General features: G+C 32.1%; 1 protein-coding gene across 3 annotated transcripts in view; it reads right to left on the reverse strand.

Moving 5' to 3' along the window:
- Window positions 1-19,810, reverse strand: part of CSMD3 (CUB and Sushi multiple domains 3) — a 579,290-nt gene that overhangs the window by 194,157 nt on the left and 365,323 nt on the right. For all 3 annotated transcript variants that reach the window (XM_050970810.1, XM_030234789.2, XM_050970809.1), the window contains 4 exons: window positions 17,931-18,146; window positions 17,163-17,351; window positions 7,896-8,065; window positions 51-207 (listed from right to left, as the gene is read on the reverse strand). In XM_050970810.1, coding sequence (XP_050826767.1) covers window positions 51-207; window positions 7,896-8,065; window positions 17,163-17,351; window positions 17,931-18,146 — 732 coding nt within the window. The remainder of the gene's footprint in view (window positions 1-50; window positions 208-7,895; window positions 8,066-17,162; window positions 17,352-17,930; window positions 18,147-19,810) is intronic.

Genomic DNA, 19,810 nt, shown 5'->3' on the forward strand with positions numbered 1-19,810 from the left:
GAATTTTCATTCCTTTAAAAGTATAAATCTATTCCTACTCAAATACTTACTGGTATACACAAGCTGAAAACCTTCATCAGTGCCCTCCATGTCCGAGTTAAATTCCAACCATAAATGATTTGAAGTGCTACTTAGTGTCAGACCTCTTAATGATGCCCCAGTATATGCTCCCAGCAGGTGAGCAGTGTTGTCTTTGCCATCATAGATCTGTAAAAAATGTGAGTTTTACAGTTACAAAAAAAGAAAAGAAGATCTCTTTTACTTACAAAACAATTCTGTACATCTGCATTAAGAGGAAGAACAGCTTTGTCAAGGGAGATCTATTGCCAGCCAACCTGAAGCACTATTTAGATGTACAACTTGCCTCTCTTGACTTAAGCTGACTTGGGTGTGGTGAATCTTCATATGTAGTTTAAAATCTGTCAATTCATTTTTCACATGACAATAGAAGGGGGCAGAGGTGCCATATCAGCCCAGGTTGTTTAGATCTCTGTGTTTTCTGTTTCCCAATCCAGAAAATTCAGTATTGTCACACTGAGGTGGCACAAGAGGAAATCTCACATATTCCCAACTTTGGCCTCTTAAATAAACCTGAGGTGGCATTTTGTCCTGTGAAGACAGGTTACAATATAACTGTGAAGTAAAAGGAGACTAGGAAATAAATTTAACCACTGCTTCTGTAAGCTGAAAGAGTACTGTAATCTATATGTAAATCAAAGTACTGCATTTTTATTATTTATTTTTCTTCAAGTGTTGTTCTTTTCCATCTATCAGAATACTAAATATATAGAACAATCTTCTAATAATTCTCAGGAAATTTCCCTGCAAATCTGGTGGCTTTAAAACAGCACAGGTTGTTGTATTCCTGTAATTCCTAAAAAGACTTCCTATATTTTAACTATAATTGCTCACCCAAACATTATTTCCTGTAGGATTTATTTAGGGACTTCTATAATAACTAAAATATTGATGTGTTCTCTGAAAATTTGAGAGTGTTTGATGTGTTCTCTGAAAATGTGTTCTCTGAAATACTTGCAAATGAGTAAATTGACAAGTGACTAATTTTCAAATTGCAATTAGGGGAAAATGTAAAGCCTTATTAAAAGATACTGAATTCTCTGCAGTTCTAAATTCTACTTTAATTCTATTAATTAAAAATTTTGCATTTTTAGACAGGATTCTTCATCAGAATGAAATCATAACAAATGCAGCAGCAATAGAAGTAAGACAACAAAGTAAATGTGAAGTATGATGATGCCTGTTCCCCATCTGTAAAAATGAGTTACATACCTAACCCCTATTTTCCAGAAATCCTCATGTATCTAGTAATAACAAAGACTTTACATTTAAGTAAATGCTGAAATAAAACAAATAAGTGACTTCTAGCAATGGGTAATGCATAAATAATTGTACAAGAGTTTAAGATGTACAACATGACATAATTCCTCGGTTTTTAGTGATACAAGCAAATAAATTCCAAGCAAACTTAAAAAGCCAATGTCCTCATATGGACTAAAAGTAAGAAATCAGAAAAGAAGAAAAAATTGTAATTAATACATATCAACCAAAAAAAAGTTCAATATATAAAAAGCATTAAAATATATGTTATTAAAAAGTATTAAAATATATGTTTTATCTTTTTTAGAAACTCACTTAAACTATATTGAGACCAGTAGTCAAGCCAGAAAAAGGAAAAAAACCCCAAAACTAACCCCAAAACAAGTAAACAAAACTGAAACCAAACCAAAACTAAACAAAATAACCCCACCCAATCCAGAAAATTCATTCTGAAATTCACTTGGTTTGTTTCAGCCACTGAAAGGAGAATACCCATTTCAGGAGAATTACTGCTATGCAGCAGAGTTATTTACATCATGACAGACTTGAACAAAACCCAGCTTAAACCAACTTATAATGAATAATAACCCAGGATTCAGGATTTGTTTTATTTTTAAAAGCTATATAAGAGTAAACCATTTCCTGCTATCTGTGTATCACTAATACTTAACCAAAGAAAGCTGGTAAGAAGTTATACCAACTATTTTCAATGTCTCACACAAACTTCGAATAAGCCGTGTCACAATTTTCTTCATGTTAGAATTTCCCCACACACACTTTATTGCCAATTCTGTTAGATGTCCTGCCACATTAAATCTTGCACATTAGTCTTCTGACATCTCTCATTAGTTAATATTCATTCTATTTCATGAGCTAACCAGCTGTCACACTGTAATATTTTTAAACCTATATAATTTCTATGAAGGAACAGAATTTAAAGTATCTAACACTTCTGAAACTGATTCATTTCAGTAGGAGAACTGCATTTGGCTGAGGCAAGATTGTGATTCATCTAAACACTAAATTGAATTATTTTTTTCTTTTGGTTGCTGTCTTTCAGACATTCAAACACCCCTCTCCTTAAGACACTGGGGTCTCCCTTAGGACAATAAATGAATGCATGTTTTGTAGAGTAACTCTCAATTTAGATCACATTTTAATTTCTCTACTACATTTGAGATAATAGGGAAAAAAATGGAAATTTATAGAACCATTTAAATGATACCATTCAGCTTGCCAATAAAATGGTAGCAGACCCTTCTGAGAATTGCAGAACCAACATTTTCTTTCTAACCTTGTTAAACTAGGTAGGAACACAATATTTTGAAAAAGTTTGTAATTCAGCTTCATAACTCCTTTGGAAGGCAATATTACATGTGAATTAAGGCAGCACAATTAGCCTATTTTTAATCTATGAATATACTTTCTTATAGGCCTTGCCAGTGCATCTAGATTTAGGTCACTTGGGTGCTAAAGATAAGTCCAAGAATGACCATTATAAAAATATTATTCACTTGGATAAATTTTTCTTAAAGTCATCCTGTAACATTAATTCAAAGATAATCTATTCATGACTGGATAATGCTTGTTATGCCAGTAATAAACTATTCAGAAAACAGAGGTCCATGTTCATTAGGTGTTTAATGACCCAATCTTTTAAATTAATTATTAATTCATAAAGAACAAAAAGGCACAGAAAATTGACTTAATGTTCTTCATACCACAATGATATGTTCAAATGTTACAGGGAAGGATGCTAATAGCAAACACTCTACCTAAATATTTGAACTAATAGATGTCATATTCAATTTTTGAAGGAAGTGTTGCTTGCATTTGCAATTAGAGGGCAAATAAAACTTGCTAATCTCTTAAGTGGATCCATTACCAACAAATTTTAAATGGAAATCAATGCCCTTTTTTCTGCTAATTTATTTAACTATATAAAATTTTAGCAAGGGAGTATCATAAGTGAATGTTTGAAATTTGTGCATTTTAATCAAGCTATTTTTGAGATTTTTCCATTGAAACATAAAAGGCATATGGATATGAAGATCTGTTCCTTTATAAAGAGAAGAAATAACATAAAATCAGCAGCTCAGAACTGAGGCTGTCAACGCCCTGTCAAACGTACATCACATGTGAATAGAAGCACTAATATAAAGACAGAAAAGGGTCCATATGTTTGGGGGGTTGAGGGGGTGGGGGGGTTTGTCCCCAACATTTATTACCTTTTTCTCAGTCATATTCAGGATGATATTGCTAAAAGAATTATTATTATAAAAATGAAGATTCTTAAGAAACAAGTTAGCAAAAAGATCTGAATATCACATCCCTTCAAAGAGTTTGCCCAAACCCTTCAAAACCTGATCATGTGCACACATTTAAAATCCGGCCCACAGAGGAGACAATGAACAAATGCAGTAAAACTGAATCCTCTGTATTTGGCAGGAGCACAAACAGTGCTGAGCCAAGCACAGCCAAAGAGAGCCCTGAGTGCCAGTTCTGTTTGCTGACACGCTGTTACCTGCCTGTTGCTGCACTGAGTGCTTTAGTAAAAGGAAAAAGAAAGATTGCTTTATAACATTATTAAAAATAATTCCTAAATCAATTTTTCCACATAGATGCAATATCATCCACCACATCATTTCTCATGCTACATAAAGCTGAGCACATAGTCTGCTACAAAAGAGATAAAAGATCCTTTTCATCGTCAGTGTTCCTCTCTCCTTTGTTTTAGGTTTACTCAATGAAATCTGCCTGCAGAATTTTTGGAGGTGGTTTGGTTCTTTTTTAAATTTAAACATTACCAGAAAACTACGCATTAATTAGTACCATGAACAGGTACATTTTTATTTATGCTGAAATCTACTGCAAATAAAGAAAACAATTATATTAGCCATGTCCAAGTTCCAATTTTAATAAAGGTCCTTTTTTTCCCTGTAAATTAAAAAGTATGTTAAAATATACTTGATATAAAAGAGTATTTTCTACACTCAACAGATTTACAACACAAATACCATGTTCACTACTATCAATTGACTATTCAGGGAAGCGGAACAATGATAACTCTGTTCTTTCTGTGTATATCTCAAGGACTTACTTACAGCTAGCAGAGACTAGAGAGTTTATGAGCAAAATTGGTGGATGGAGATAAAATTAGGGAAAAAAAGCCAGGTAGAAATATTTTCATACTTTAGAAAAAATGCATTATTTATCTTTGCCTCCCACATTGGTAGTTTACTCTAAAAATACTGAATTATGGAAATGTAGTGCACATACTCAATTATCTGTGCAATTGAAAAGAAGGAAGCAAGTGTTACAGAGTTTCTGAGATTAATATTAAATGGATTGGCATGCTGTGATTGCACAGATCCTAAATTCTTCATATGTCTTCATATAACTTTCATAAATATTAGAGCAATATATGGCACTTTCAATAGCAGGTTATATCCCTACACACACACACAAAAAAAAAATAGACATATTTATATATTTCTTACAGTTTCTAATAAAATCCAAAAAGAATTAGACCATTAATGTAAGTAGCCAGAGCCATTACATTGAAAGTAGATCTAGAGAATTGAATACTAAATGAAGCAAATGAAAAACAAATTATATGTTCTGAAACCTCTGTTTTATACCAGTTCAGAACTGATAAAAGGGAACTCCTCCTTCTCTGTGCCTGAAATAATAGTAAGGGTGGTGACTTATTTGAGCTAACTATGCTGTTTCACTGCATTCCCAGTACAGCTGTTTCACTGTTTCAATCACAGTGCTTGTCAGATATAAACTTCATCCATGGCCAGTTAACTCACATGGCAAGCAGGAGACCTGATGGCTTCATTAAAGAACTTGTAAAAATTTTATTAGAATACTCAGTCTGTTTAGACTTTGAACGGAATTTTAGCAGCATACCTCTAGTGATCTAAAAATCCTAGCTGCAAGAAAAAGTAACACAAAGTACACTACTAACTTCCTTGCCAGCATTTTCATCTCTAGCTTCTGATGAAAAGAGATGGATTAGCCAAGCAAAGCTTGTCACTAAACTCATGAGTTTTAACCAGGGAATATTATGGAGTTGCTTCTTTTGTGTTTAGGGGAAGAAGACCTCTCTAGAAGCTGGTGGTTTAAGTATCTTGATTTTAAAATGGTAACTACTATAGCCTCCCTCTTTCACAGCTGACATGGAACTCTGTATTCACTATATGTCATTTGGCTGTTTTGAAGACAGGATTTTTTTTTTTTTTTTATTTTTTAACTTAAGTTCCTTCCAGTTACAAAGTGGTGATACATATTAGGTTAAAAGCATTTGCTGGCTATTAATGATTCATTTAAAACTAAAATATAATTCTAATGTCCTATTCCTGTAGCCAAAAGTTTATTCTCCACAATCAGCAAAACAATAAATATATTTCCTTTTTCAGAGTAGAATAGGATCATAGAAAGGGATCAACAGACAACTGAAGAGCTGATTCTGGGAGAAAAGGTTTGGAATGTGTGACTGGTTATGTATTTCCTGAAGAATTGTTCTTATCAAATGAACACATGAAAAAAGAGAGAATTAAGACAGAATTAAGACAGTTTGTGAGAATTTCATCTAAGAAAGGAGGCAAGAAAAGACACAATGGCTTCTACAGATATTTCTTCCCACAGTTGTGAAGGCTGAGTGCCTCTGCCTTGCTGGGATGTCAGATAGATTGAAAAAAGTGACAGTCATAATCAAGAATACCTCTTAGAGTTTGTTTTTGGATTTTTTAATAGGGAGGAACTTCAGCTCATTATAATTCAAGGCTGGTGAGTTGAAAAACAAACACTCTAATTACACAAGACTAGTTTCATTTAAAAAATATACCTGCAATATACAGCAAATATTTCTCCCACTGAGATTTACAGCTGAGTGCTGGCATTCATCTATTTACAATTAATGTTGCATAGCTCTTAATTTAACATTAATTAAGTAGCAGTATTAAAGCAGAATTTTCTTCCCTAAGTCTCTGAGTTAAGATTGCCTAGTTAAACATCTGAAGTGCATATGGTTCAAATGGCGCTTGAAAAGTCATAAATTATTATATCAGAAAAAGAAGAAATTATTTACCTAACTGTAAATAACTGTATCTCCATTCCCACAGAGGTATGTATTTTAAATTAGAATGATAAAGTTGAATGGTTTCAACCTAAAAATCTTGAGAAAAATCCATCCATATGCTTTTATTGGCTAACAGTTACTTGAACTAGTCTGGTTGGTTCATTGGTTGGTTTGAGGGCTTTTTTCCATACTACTTATATTTTAATAAATACTAAATAGGTTCCAAATTAAATCTTTCAAAATTAATTAATGTAACACTTACGGGGCATCCACTTGCTTCTCAAATAAACAATTTTAATATAAAATAAACACATCTGTGCATTTTGGATATCTAGTACTTTTTGGTTAATTTTTCTTTACTTCTGTTTTGCTTTAAAAAAGAACATAGTATTTTTTTTAAACCATATGCTTTGCTTTTTCTTTTTAATGCCCAATTTCATTTTGCATAAGTAGTTTAGGTCTGCTTGTACTTTAGGTATAATAAGCCCATTTTGAAAATGCTTGTGTCTGTCAACTAAGAAGAGAAACCCCACCCTAATGCACAGATGGTTACAGTTAGATGAGATAAACCCCAGTAGGAATCAGAGTTGTTTTCGTAAGAATAGATATTTTCATAGTCCTTCTTATTTAATAAGTACAGGGTACTTATTACACAAGTAGTGAGAATACGGCAGAAAAACTCTTTTAAATCAAACATGATTGGCATGGTACCTCTTGTTCCTTTGATTTCACAGAGGCAAATTTAATTAAATTACATATTCTGAACTATTGGACAATTATTTAATCACAGATATCTTATTGCATTGGTGTGCTATTGCAGATTGCATATGTGAAAAGGCACCCTGACCAACATCAGTTTTAATGTGTAGATGGCTAAGTGATACATGTATCTGGAACTGTACTTTTTGGAGTACAGTAATAGAATCTATGAACAAATCAAAGACAAGGGAAAATCACTGTATAAAACTCTGGTAGGTTGTAGTATCCTTCTTTCGCTCTTGTTTCTTTTCTCCATGCACACCAGATTAAAGTAATTTAAAGTGTAAGACACATGTACAAAAGGCAATATTTAGACTATGTTTAATTAAAGTCATGGGTGTTATGCTTTATTATGTTTAGATCGCTGCTCAAGTTATGAAGATACTGTGGAAGTAAACAAATTCAAAGATGTAATTAATGAATATTTAACACTAAAAATACAATACAAATAACCATTAAGGCGACATTTGTTTCATTGTTTCAACCTCTTTTTAATGATCTCTAGTCAGAAAAACATGTATTAAGAAACAGACTATGGGGGCACCTGAGGGTGCCTAATTTTTAGCTTCTTAAAAATGGAACCAGTTTAGAAAGATATTTTGTAAGAGATGCTTTATATCAATTTACCTGGTACTGTACTATTGCAGGTAAACCTCAATGATGGGAGGTACTAGAAGCTGAGAAATAAAAAATAAGTTAGATGATTACATACCTTAAGAACATCTCCTTGGGCTAAGTGAAATGTTCTGGCAGAAATATTGATTCCTTTCCCTGCTTGTACCTGAATGCTATAAATACATTCATGGTTGTTTTCATAGTTAAGAGGATAATTGGGGGACAGTAAGATTCCTTCATTATTTGTTGTGGAGGCTCCACATTCAGCTGTAATTAAAAAAAAAAAAAAAAAGTTAAGGCATGTTTTAGAACACACAAATATTTTAGTAATGGTGATAATGGTAATGTTAAAGTAACCTAGCTAAACATTAATATTGTTTATTAGTATCTAAAATTCAGTTTTAAGTACATGATCATGATGATGATTGGAGGCTACAAGAATATTTCTAAGTCGCAATATTTTAGTAAAAGTATGTCAAAAACCACTGAGAGTTAAAATCATATAAATGACACATTTCATAATCATATTGTTTTATAGGATCTTCCTTGAATTTTGTTGCATTTGTTTCAATTTCTCCAACATTGAAATTTATAAAGATGTGCAAATTTAATGAAAGTAGAAGGATTCTATAAATTTATATGAGTGTTTATTTATATATACACATATTAATAATATGTGAAGGTACATAAATTTTAACATAGGTTAATGAAAAAGAGATTTTTTTCCTCTAGTATTTTGTAACCAAAATAACCAACATAGTCAATAGTGCAAATTACAGTAGTAAAATATTATGATATAGCTACCAGATAACTATAGAAAAAAAAATCAATAACAAGTAAGTAAGATAAACATAATTCTCAGAGGAAAAAAGAATCAATTTAACTATTTTCAAGTAATACAGTTATTGTTTCAAGAATTAAACCTTACAATCAAAGATTTTGGCAATTCATTTAATCACCCAAAAAAAACCTAGAAATATAAACACTCGTGGCAATGCTTCATTAGGCATTATAAACTAACTTTCATTTCCTATCATATATTGGACTATATACATAATTCTAATTAAGTAATTTTTAGCATTTAGTTACCATGTATTTTAAATAGACACTGAAAAACTATTACAATTCTTTGCTTCTCTTTTTATTTAATCTTGATATGGGGCCATTATAGTGCAAGTACATGAGTATTTCTGTCTTTTTAACAGATTTAGATTAATTTTGACTTTTACTGTAACACTAAATTTTCTGGGGTTATGTTTTTTTTCTGGATTATTTCAGTTGTCCCCCTCATGAGAATGCAACTCATTTATTTTAACCTGGGAATTTAACTGATTTATAATTTCACAGAATAAGTAATGTTGTTGTGCATAACTACGTGGGCATCTTAATGTTTTAGAGATGTATAGTCAGACTTTGGTGTCTATTCTAAAAGCTTTTATTTGTTATTAACATTTTTATAATTTCCACCCCGGACTTGTTTGAGTAACATTAAAGATATTAAAATATATTTTTGTACATTAAATTAAAAGACAACAATGACAAAAACCGCCCAACTTGATAAACTACCCTTCCTGTATGCAGCTGAAGCAGACATTGCACAGAAAGCCAAATCAGGAACAGATCAAAGAACAGATGCTTGATGAATACATCTCATTCAACAATATAGAACAAGTACCCAAATAATTCAGGTGACATTATTTTGTCCTGGAACAGCTGGATACACATAATCTAGGCAGAAGTGGAAAACCTTCAATTCCACATGATCACAGCGATCCTTTTATTGCACTCTCAAATAAATAGGTATTTTTTATTTCAAAGATGCATAGGTCAGTTTGAATTACACAGAAAGGAGAAAGATGATTGTAATTTCAGGCTTGTGAGATCTCTTTTTGCAATCCAGAGGGATATAAAAGCCAAAAGGCACAAGGTAATTATGGTATTAAGTTGATCCAACAACTGTGGGCTATGTCAGAACTGTAATTCAAAGCAATTTTTTAAAATCTGAACACAGCAGTAAGCTAACTGTTAAGACAATTTCAACTAGTTTTTTACAATCATGCTAAGTTTTCTGTTAAGAAGAGTATGCAATAATGTCATTGTGTTTCATGTCATCATATTTATCAAAATGATTTTCTGAATTTAGGGAGAGAATGTTGAGTTCCAAGTTGTAGATGTCCCATCCCTGGAAATGTCCAAAGTCAGGTTGAATGGGGCTTGAGCAACATGATTGATTAAAAAATGTTCCTGCCTATGGCAAATGGATCAACCACATGATTTCCAAAGGTTCCTTCCAACCCAAACCATTCTTTGTATCTTGTGCTAGCAGACAAGAAAGCTAGTTTAGTAAACAGTATAATAGAATATCTCCCATAGCATCATCACAGTTCCATGGAGGCACACAGTCCTCCAGTTGCTCCTTTTGTACACTTCTCAGCAGAATTCTGACAAAATCAACAGTTCCTGCCTTCTCTCCTGTCAGTGCAAATTATGTCTTAAAAAACCACAACAGAACAACCACAAAGCATCAAATACATGCTCAGACAAAAACAGGAGTTAGGATTATATTTTGGAACAAGTGCTAAATCAAACTGGGAAGGTCCACAATTAATATTGCAAGACATTCCAAACTGCAGCATAGATAGTTCTGAGATTCTCCACTCTTATCTATAAACATGGTATATTGTTTAAAATCACATGGAAATTCATGGGACTTAGAGTTTCTTTCTATTCTCTGATAGTAACACTAAAGCAAAGATTAAAAAGAAGACCATAATATTTATATTTCCATTTAAGTGCTGAGTAAAAAAGTGTCTAGAAAAAGTAATGTCAATCGAGTTCTTAAGTTTAAAATAAATCCAAATATTAAACGCATGCAATTTTTTCAAAGTGTTTGGAAAATAATTTTAATAGGAATTACAGTGAATGAAAGATAAAAAGAAACTTAAGAGGCAAACCAGGATGAAATTAAGGGAATATGTGTAAACAGGGAAGCATAGAAAAGAGGTGACAAAACAGTACATCAGAAGTAAAGAAAAAATTACAGTGGATCAGAGAGTCTGTAACAATTCTTTAAATCATACATAGAGCTGTTCTCAGAATTCACAAATATTTTGTTACTGTATTTATGTTTCATTTTAGTAATATTCCCTGTTCAATAGAGATAAAAATCAGGCTGCTTTAATAATAAAGTTCTGGGTTTTTAAAAAAATTTCTACTTGGTTCAGCTGAAAATTAGAACCTGCCTACACACTTTTCTTGCATAAAAAAAAATGGAAAAAATATTCTGCATCGAGATATATTTTCACAAAAACTTTAATTCAGCCTACTGCAAAGTAGAAGGATGTAACAGTAAGTAAATTACTGAAGACAATTGCTGTTTCCAGACTGTGTCAGAAATAATAGATGCATTTCAGTATTAGGAAGGAAAATAAACAAAAAAAAAATCAAAAGAAAAATAGTGAAAAGTAAAAACTTCTATAACAAGATAATTACAGCAACAGCCTGTGATGCTTTTTGTTATGAATGTGTGTTCATTACACCTTTCCATAATAAGACAGATGAATTTTAGCTGCTGTTTATTATTAGTGCATTTAAATTTTTTAAGCAAGTGAAATGTCATTGTGATTGTAACCAAGGAACAAAATGCATCTGTTTATCTATTTGGGTAACTTAACCATTTGAACTCCATTCTTCAATGAATTAAAAGGCTTAAAAAAAAAAAAAAAAGGAGAATATTGCAACATTCCTCACAATTTAGCTGATTAAAATCTTGCCATAAATATTTATTTATAAAAAACACACTATGTGCTCCTACAGATCAAAATTTAGAGAGAGGTAAATTGTTTTCTTCAAAATAATCCTTTTGAATCAAAAGACAAGAGCTATGTCTAGGAGTCCTGTGTTTTGAAAAGATGGTATCTCTTGGTTAGGAGACTGTGTATTGCAACAGGTTGACTGGGCATGCAAGCAGAAGCATTCCAAAAAGGATTTTATCTTTATACAACTTTGTACCAGACTGTAAATAAACAGTTACTTCAGAAACTGTATCTAAATTCAGTGCTCAACAAATGGTTTCTTATAAAGCCATTTGTCGTCAGACATTCTACCTCTTCGACTGAAGGCTGGCAGAAACCAGAAAATAGTTTCTTGTCAAAACATAGCAGTAAAAGAGATGGTAGCACAAAAATTCTGAAAGGATTAAGTTGCTGCTAAAGCTTTCTTTCTGTGAATAGCATGAGTCATAAGGTTATCACAAGTTTTCCAGGCAATTTTTATTTTCTGACAGGTTAAATAGAGGGAACCCTATGCTGATGAGAAAAGTAAAAAGAACATTATCTTCCTCAATCAGTAAGAATTATGGGGTTTCCTTTTATTTTACATTGTTCCAAAATAAAAGACTTCCATTCATATAGACAAAAATGATTAACAGAAATTTCTTATGATGTATCTGCAATAGAGGTTATCTGCTTCCTATTTTATCTGAATATCAAAAGATTCATGCAGCTGCTTGTGTATTAAAATTATTTTAATATACTTTGGCTGGTTTATGACTACATTTTTTATCTTATAATGAAAAATAGTATTTCCAGATCTGGGAAGATCCTGTATTTATGACCCAAAAATAATTTTCCTAAAAGATATTTCTACATCAATGGTCAAATGGCCAATGGCCAAATTCAAAAGAAAACCTTCTTAGAAAGACTTACTTACATTATTAATGTTATTTTTCATAACTGATCCCTCTGGCTGGCAAGAATGAGCAGGAGTCCCATATATATTAAATAATATCCTCCTGCATTGCAATCAGTCAAAGGAGGATGAAGAAATAGCATTAAAAATGAGCTTTTGAATTATTGTAAACAAGGCAGATTGTATTAAAAACCCCACATTCTATATTAGAAGAATTTAAACTACCAATGTGCATGATTTTTCTTTAAACTAATTTAATATTCCTATAAAAAACTCCAACACTATCAAAAGTATTCCAAAAACATGAACAACCAAAAAAAAACCCTTCCACAAAATAACTCAGAAAGTGCTGGAACTGTTGGAACTTAGTAAAATTTTCCACATGGGGAAGAGGAACAGTTAAAACTTGATGCAAAATCTAAAAATACACAAGAAATATTAAAAAATGTCTTATCACATCATAATGCTGTTATACTAACATATGGTGATACCTCAATGACTGTGTTTTGCTTTTTACAGGAATCCTATCCCTGAAGAAAATAATAGACATATATCATTTTCACACCTGACAGAAGAAATATTTAAGGGAATAAAATTACTTCTGATGAACAGAAGAAAGTTTAGGATTCATTTTTTCTGAGATGAATCAATGACATTTAGAAGTCAATATCCCAGTCCTTAAACTCAGAATTCATGCTGCCCAAACATTCCACATATAAAAAGAAATCTCAAAACTAGCAAAAGGACATTTTTTTAAAGCAAAATATATTAAAAACAATTTTTATCTTGAATGTTTTGTATGCACAGAAATGGATAGAGTTATGCTGATGGTGTAAGAATAATGGAATATCAAATAAGATGCACAGAGGGTAACTAATGGTTTTCCTGCTAATAAGAGAACTTACTACAGATGTATCTGTGGTAGCCCCTTCCGTTCCTTGGGTCCATATTTATGTATATCCAGTCAATGCTGAATTTAGTTTCTCTTTCATACAATACAACCTTTCAGACATTTCTGAAATGTCTGTTCTGGGTGTTCTTTGAAAAGCACTTTAACTAAAGCTTGGCAAAAAAGCTGCATCACTGAACCCCTTGGCAAAAAATCTCTGATGGAAAAAAATCATGTACGATCTTATCTGAAAAATATGCAACATAGCAGAAATTATTGAGTTTGCTTGTAGATATTTTATGTCTTTTTGTCTGCTTTTTATAATTTCAAGGGGCGTGGTTCCTTAGAAATCTGTAAGTCCAGAATTAGAGACTGTTTAGGACCCATTGAGAAGAATTAACAGAAAAAGTGAAAGTAGCACAGGAGAAAAAAGATTTAGCGTCAATGTCTTCCAGTGAAGGTTTAGCAGTGTGGAAAGAAACTGTATGGCTCTAAAAAAGCCAAAGGAAAAGACTTGACACAGTTGGGAAGCTATGAAGACACAGATTATTTTACACAGACATAGAAACTATTAGGGTCTATAAATTCAAACATGGCAGTTATAATGGAAAGGTAATACAACTTGGCTATTGAACAGGCTTATAAGGAATGACAAAACAAACTGGGAAAGGGCAGGTGAAAGAAAAAATAAAAAGACATAAGAAATCCTGGTACAATAGAAACAACTTTCCACATTTCACTGAAAAGAAAAGCAATTCAAAGAAGGAACTATGTGTGGTGAATATGAACAGTGCATTTGGTTATCACTTCAGTATGGCATAAAAATAAATCATGAAACTAAGGAATGACAGTGTTCTAAAAGATCTTTAATCATCTTTATTCCATTATTGATGGTAAGAAAAGTTTAATTTTATCTATGTCATTATTTTTCCCTTTAAAGCAATAATAATTGCTCTTGTTTGTTCCTATCTGTAACACAGTTACAATAAAATTCTTGTAAGCTACCTATGGCATCGAAAATTATATAAAGAGAACTAGGCAAAGATGTCTGAGCTCCAAATGCATCAGAACCTTTCAGAGGCACTACAACTCTATGAAAGCAGCTCCATATTCACAAACTTAAGAGAATTTCTCTTCTCTATACTACAAGCTGGAGACAAACACCTAGGATACTGAGGAAAATGTTGATTCCTTTAGGACCACCCAGAGCTAATATTCTGCTTTTTATAAAGCCAAAAGTGAACACACATTCATACTTACTGTAGGATTTTTTTTTTTTTACAACTATATTATTTAGACTCAAAAGGAGACTTCTTTCTCACTGTCCATGGTAAAGTTCAAAGAAAGCAATTGAAAGATTATGGACTTTTTTCTGTCATCATTAGATACACACATTTATTAACAGCTTGTTCAGTTGGCTGTGTGATACTTACTTTGTAGCAACGCATACAGAGTTTGTTTTAGTTTTTTTAGCCAACACAGAGTAGATAACACACCAAAGTTTCAGCTACCATTGAACTATGCTTGCCCCATGAGTGACTAAAGACATCTACCCCAAGAAGGGCTGCATCATACAGTGAACAGAAAAATGGGAAACCCTTATGCTTTTTTTAGAAAAATCTTATCATAAAAATTGTTTCAGCACAACATCAAGCCCTACTGAATTGAGATAATACCATAATTTGAGAAATACAGCCTTAAAAATTCTATAAAAATAGATTTTTTTGCTATTTGAACATTAATAATAATTAATGTTCAAGTAATAATAATAATAAGTTAACAATAATTTAATAAATGAATAGTTCCTAATTTAATAAATAATTATTAGTTTAATAATTCCTCATTTCAAATTTTCATTTATTAATAATTTAATAACTCCCAATGTCAAATAATTAAATAATATTAATTCCTTATTTGAAATTTTAATAATTATATAATAATTAAAACTTCCTAATTTAATAATTCTTAATTTCAAAATTTAATTTCTTAAGTCTTAAGTCAACATTTTAAAAATATACTATTTTTACAGATTGAATAATAACATTAAGTAATAAATTACAAGTATTTATCCATCTTCTAAATAAGAAAAGAAAAGACAGCTGCCAATTTTCTGGCAAATTATTTGGGTGAGAATTGATTGTGACTGACCACTCTGTTTCAAAACCCAACACATTAGCTTTTGTTGTATCCAGACAGGGATGCTTGGCCTTCCACCAACCTTCTACTTTATCTGTCTTCCTTGAATTTATTCTTGTGTTGACAGTCTGAACACAAACATTATGAGCAGTGGTTACTTCCCGACTGATGCTGCGTGTATGTGAAAGTGCGCGTTCTATCAGAAGCATTCTCTCATTAATCATTTTGACAAAAAACACCAAACATGAGCAACAGTACCCGTACATAAATTTTGAGTCCAGTGTAAGTGGTTGACAGGAATTTCTACTCTTGTTTTGTTTGAATTTCATTATTATGATACATAAATTAAGCACAAGACTGACAATGACTGGATATTTAAGGAGTGAAAATGGCTAATTAAGATGTTCTAGTTGAGACTTATTTCCAAAGGTAAGGAGAAAACATGTTGACTAGAAAATAATTTATTCCTTCTATTACAGCTTTTCTCTTTTCCTCCAACAAGCAAACATAAACATTATTTTTCTGTCATGAAAGCTATGTCGGAATTTTTTTTACATTTATGCTGCTGTGAAAGATTCTTTTTGCTGATAATTTGCTAGTTCATTTTACATTTACCCTTCCTGAAATTTATTACTGAAATTTAACCTATCTTCTTGACTGTGCACATATTCATTGTTATTGTTAAAAATTCATCAACCCCAACAAAAAAAGAACTTTTATTCATCTATTGCTCTGACTCTAACCATCTCTGCATCTAAACCATCTCTTCTATAGGTACATATAAAAATGTTGCTAAAGCATTGGATAAATTCAGAATTTTCCTTATACTGAGGTAAACATAGGAGTGGTTTGAACCTAACAATGTTGATACAGTAACTATCAACAAATAAGAAGAAACATATAAATTCATAGTTACTATGCAATTAACATCTGAAAGACATTTATGTTTAACTAGCATACAATTTAGTATGAAAAAATATTTTAAATGCCCAGTGATACAGATGTTTTCATGCATAAACCTTTCCATATAGTACATATTCTTTAATAAATTTCAGCAATATATCCCCTTAAATAAAAATAATGCAGACACTTAAGCAACTATCCAACTTTTTAGACACCTTATAGTTTTAACAGTTCTCAGCAGGACTGAAAACTAAATAATTTAGGAAGCATTCAGCTCAATCAACATTCTTTAGCCATTTAAAGCTTAATTTGTAGTCAAATCTAAATATATAGGCTACTTCTACAGTGAGTGGAAAGTGTTAAGTAGGAATCAGGAGAAAGGGTTTCTTTTGAATGATCTTGACTATCATTTAAAAACCAGAATAACATTTCTAAGGATATTCTGAGGATATGGTTCTTACACAGGGTGTCCAGGTTGACTGTACTCCTATAAATGGGCCCAGTTTTATGAAACAAATCTGGTCTAAGTGATCTGGCCTAGTTGCTTTCAAGTAAAAACAATGAAGTCCACTTATTGTTATAATACTAAATATATTTTTAAAAAATTTAAAAATTAACTAAGGATATATGGAGAATATGAGAGTACATAAAAGAGAGGTGTATTACCATGCTTTTCCATGCTCTGAATCTGCAAGTCCATGGACAATGACTACACATACAAGCAAATGAAAGCAGCTGACCACGTACCCACACACCTTGGCAGAGGTGCACTCCATACTCGTCGTCCACCGCCAAGACAAATAACCTCTGAAGCTCCTTCTAAACGATATCCAGATGAACAGGAGAATGTCAGAATGTCTCCAACACCAAAATTAAATCCTATTCTGCTACCAAACTGTGGGATCCCAGGATCTTCACAAGGTTCAAGATTATACTCTGCAAAAAAGTGCAAGTCAGCTTTTATGAGAACATGTTCTTTACCAGTCATATATGTAATCTTGCAGTCTAGTAATTTCTGTATATTTCCACCTGAATATCGATACAGGCATCAGATTTTAAAACAAAACTATTGTGTGAAAGTTCAATTTATAACTAGATTCTGTTGAAAGTAAGGCAAATTAATACATTCACAATGTTTTAAAAATGCAATGCACAACATGATTTATCATTCTTATAACAGTCAGAAATAACTCCAGTAAATAAAACAAATTTAAAAAAAGGCCCAAGGAAAACTAAATAGTTGATACTTCAGCTCATCTGGAATTTCAGTAACTGAAATTAGACTAGTTCTGTTGCCTCCCCTCACTTGATACTGTGTCTTACAGTTTACTGCCATCTTATTCATCATGCAGCACATAGATTCACTTGCTTATAAATTATTGTGCTTATGAAAAATAATTTCAGTATATATATTCATCAAAATAATTTAAATTATTTTTTCTTTATATAGCATGAAGAAAAAACCCCCAAAATAACAACTTTTTCAGGAGTCAGATATTACAGGTATTTCCTTACCAGAGAAAGAAATATTAAATCCCTCATATGATATTGAAAAATCTGAAATAAACCGCAGTTGAGCTCTGAAGTTTCCATAGAGACCAGCATTGATTGGTGAAGGAAGCTCTGAGCCAGTCAGACGTGCCAATGGCTGCGTGAAACTGCCATTCTCTGTTATTAGCAAGTAATCATGATGATCCTCCAAATGAAATGTGTAGAAGGTGAATTGCACACCTAGTAGAAAAAGTAGAATTAGATTTCCATGTCATTCTATTAACATCCACGTAACTAAACCAAAGGTAAAATTCATGCATCACATTATGAATAGCAATTTGGAAAATTAAAATAATAATTTTTTTACTAAAAATTAGTATCTGTCTTGTTTTTGAATTAAAATATCTTTGCAGTAGGTTTTGTTTTGACACCATATTTAACTTTTGCCTTTAGCTGCAAAATATGGACATCTGATTTATAGAAGTTAAAGACAGATGCTTCCATTTTTGTGTAAAATCCAGTGAGGCACTAGGTATATTCAAAACTACAAACAGTTATTGGCAGAATAAAAAAGGTAAGCCTTATTTCTTACAATCCCCAGTATCCTTGAGTAGCACCAGTGAAAGAAAAGATTATAAAATATATGATATTAGGTTCTAATGACACATCATTAGTATCACCATCTAGTATCACCAATTTCTCCCATAAAAGGCGAGGTCTCTTAATAGGATGTGACATACGTCAACAGTACAACTTTTTTTGCCAATCATCAGATATAAATAGCACATCTAGAAAGGAAGATATCTCCTGGAACACAGTAGCAATAAAAAGACTTAAAAACCAAGACAAACAATTAAATCACTTCTGCATTTTTAACTAGGGGTTAGAGCATGATCTTTTGGTAGAATGCAAAGAAAAGCCAAGAAAAATAAAGAGAAGAATGCATTAGCTAGCTTAAGTTATTAGGGATACCCCTAATGTAATACTATTTTTAGTTTTATCATGTAAGTTATAAACCAGTGATTCAGTCTCTTCAAATATATCTGATGATACAATACTTAAGATGATCCATTCATGTGATTTCAGATTAACATAGCAGATAAGTAGTTAATGACCTTTGGACACTCTCAGGGCCAGTAGATTTTTAATAGTAAACATAATTTACTCAAAAAGCAAAGAAATAATTCGCCTTCCTACAGACCCAACACTGCACCACTTGCCCTACCCCTGCCACCACCAGCCCCAAATTTCCCAAACAGGGTAATAAAAACGAAGTTAGATATACTCTGCTTGACTAAGCTGTCTAAACAAGAAATATAATGCCCCTTCAGATGTTGTAGGTTATCTTTTCTGGACCTCACAGGCAGCTTTAGAAGCTCTCAGTACAATTGTCTGTTATTGTTTTCTATTTGTTTGTTTTTATAATATTTCTGAGGTTACCTGAATAGCATTAAATATTTATGTTAATGCAACTCAATCACACCTAAGAAATGCAGTTTGTATGGGTATCTGGAATGCAAGGATACTTGGTTTATCAACCTGATAAAGTAGAGGAAGCAAAGACAGGGAATAAGAGAAGTAATGAGTGGTATACAAACACACATAAGCTTTAATGAGAAGAATTAAGTGGAGGTACTAACAAAGATCAGAATTCTTTTGTTCCTGTCTGATGGCAAATTAAATGTATTACTGTAATCTAAAAGCATCATGATAATGGGGGAAATAGGTTTATCTCGGGTCTCCTGAAAATTAAAAATTTTCACTGGAGTACTTGAGGGAATTTATGAGATTAAGTAAAACTGAAGATGAGACTTTTTTAAAATGGTGGTTGGAGACCATGAAATTTTTGGTGAGATGTTTTGGGCCAAAGGAAGATAAGGGAAAGGAGCATGCTAGGTAAGAGT

This window comes from Serinus canaria, chromosome 2 (genome assembly GCF_022539315.1).
Source record: "Serinus canaria isolate serCan28SL12 chromosome 2, serCan2020, whole genome shotgun sequence".
Taxonomy (NCBI): domain Eukaryota; kingdom Metazoa; phylum Chordata; class Aves; order Passeriformes; family Fringillidae; genus Serinus; species Serinus canaria.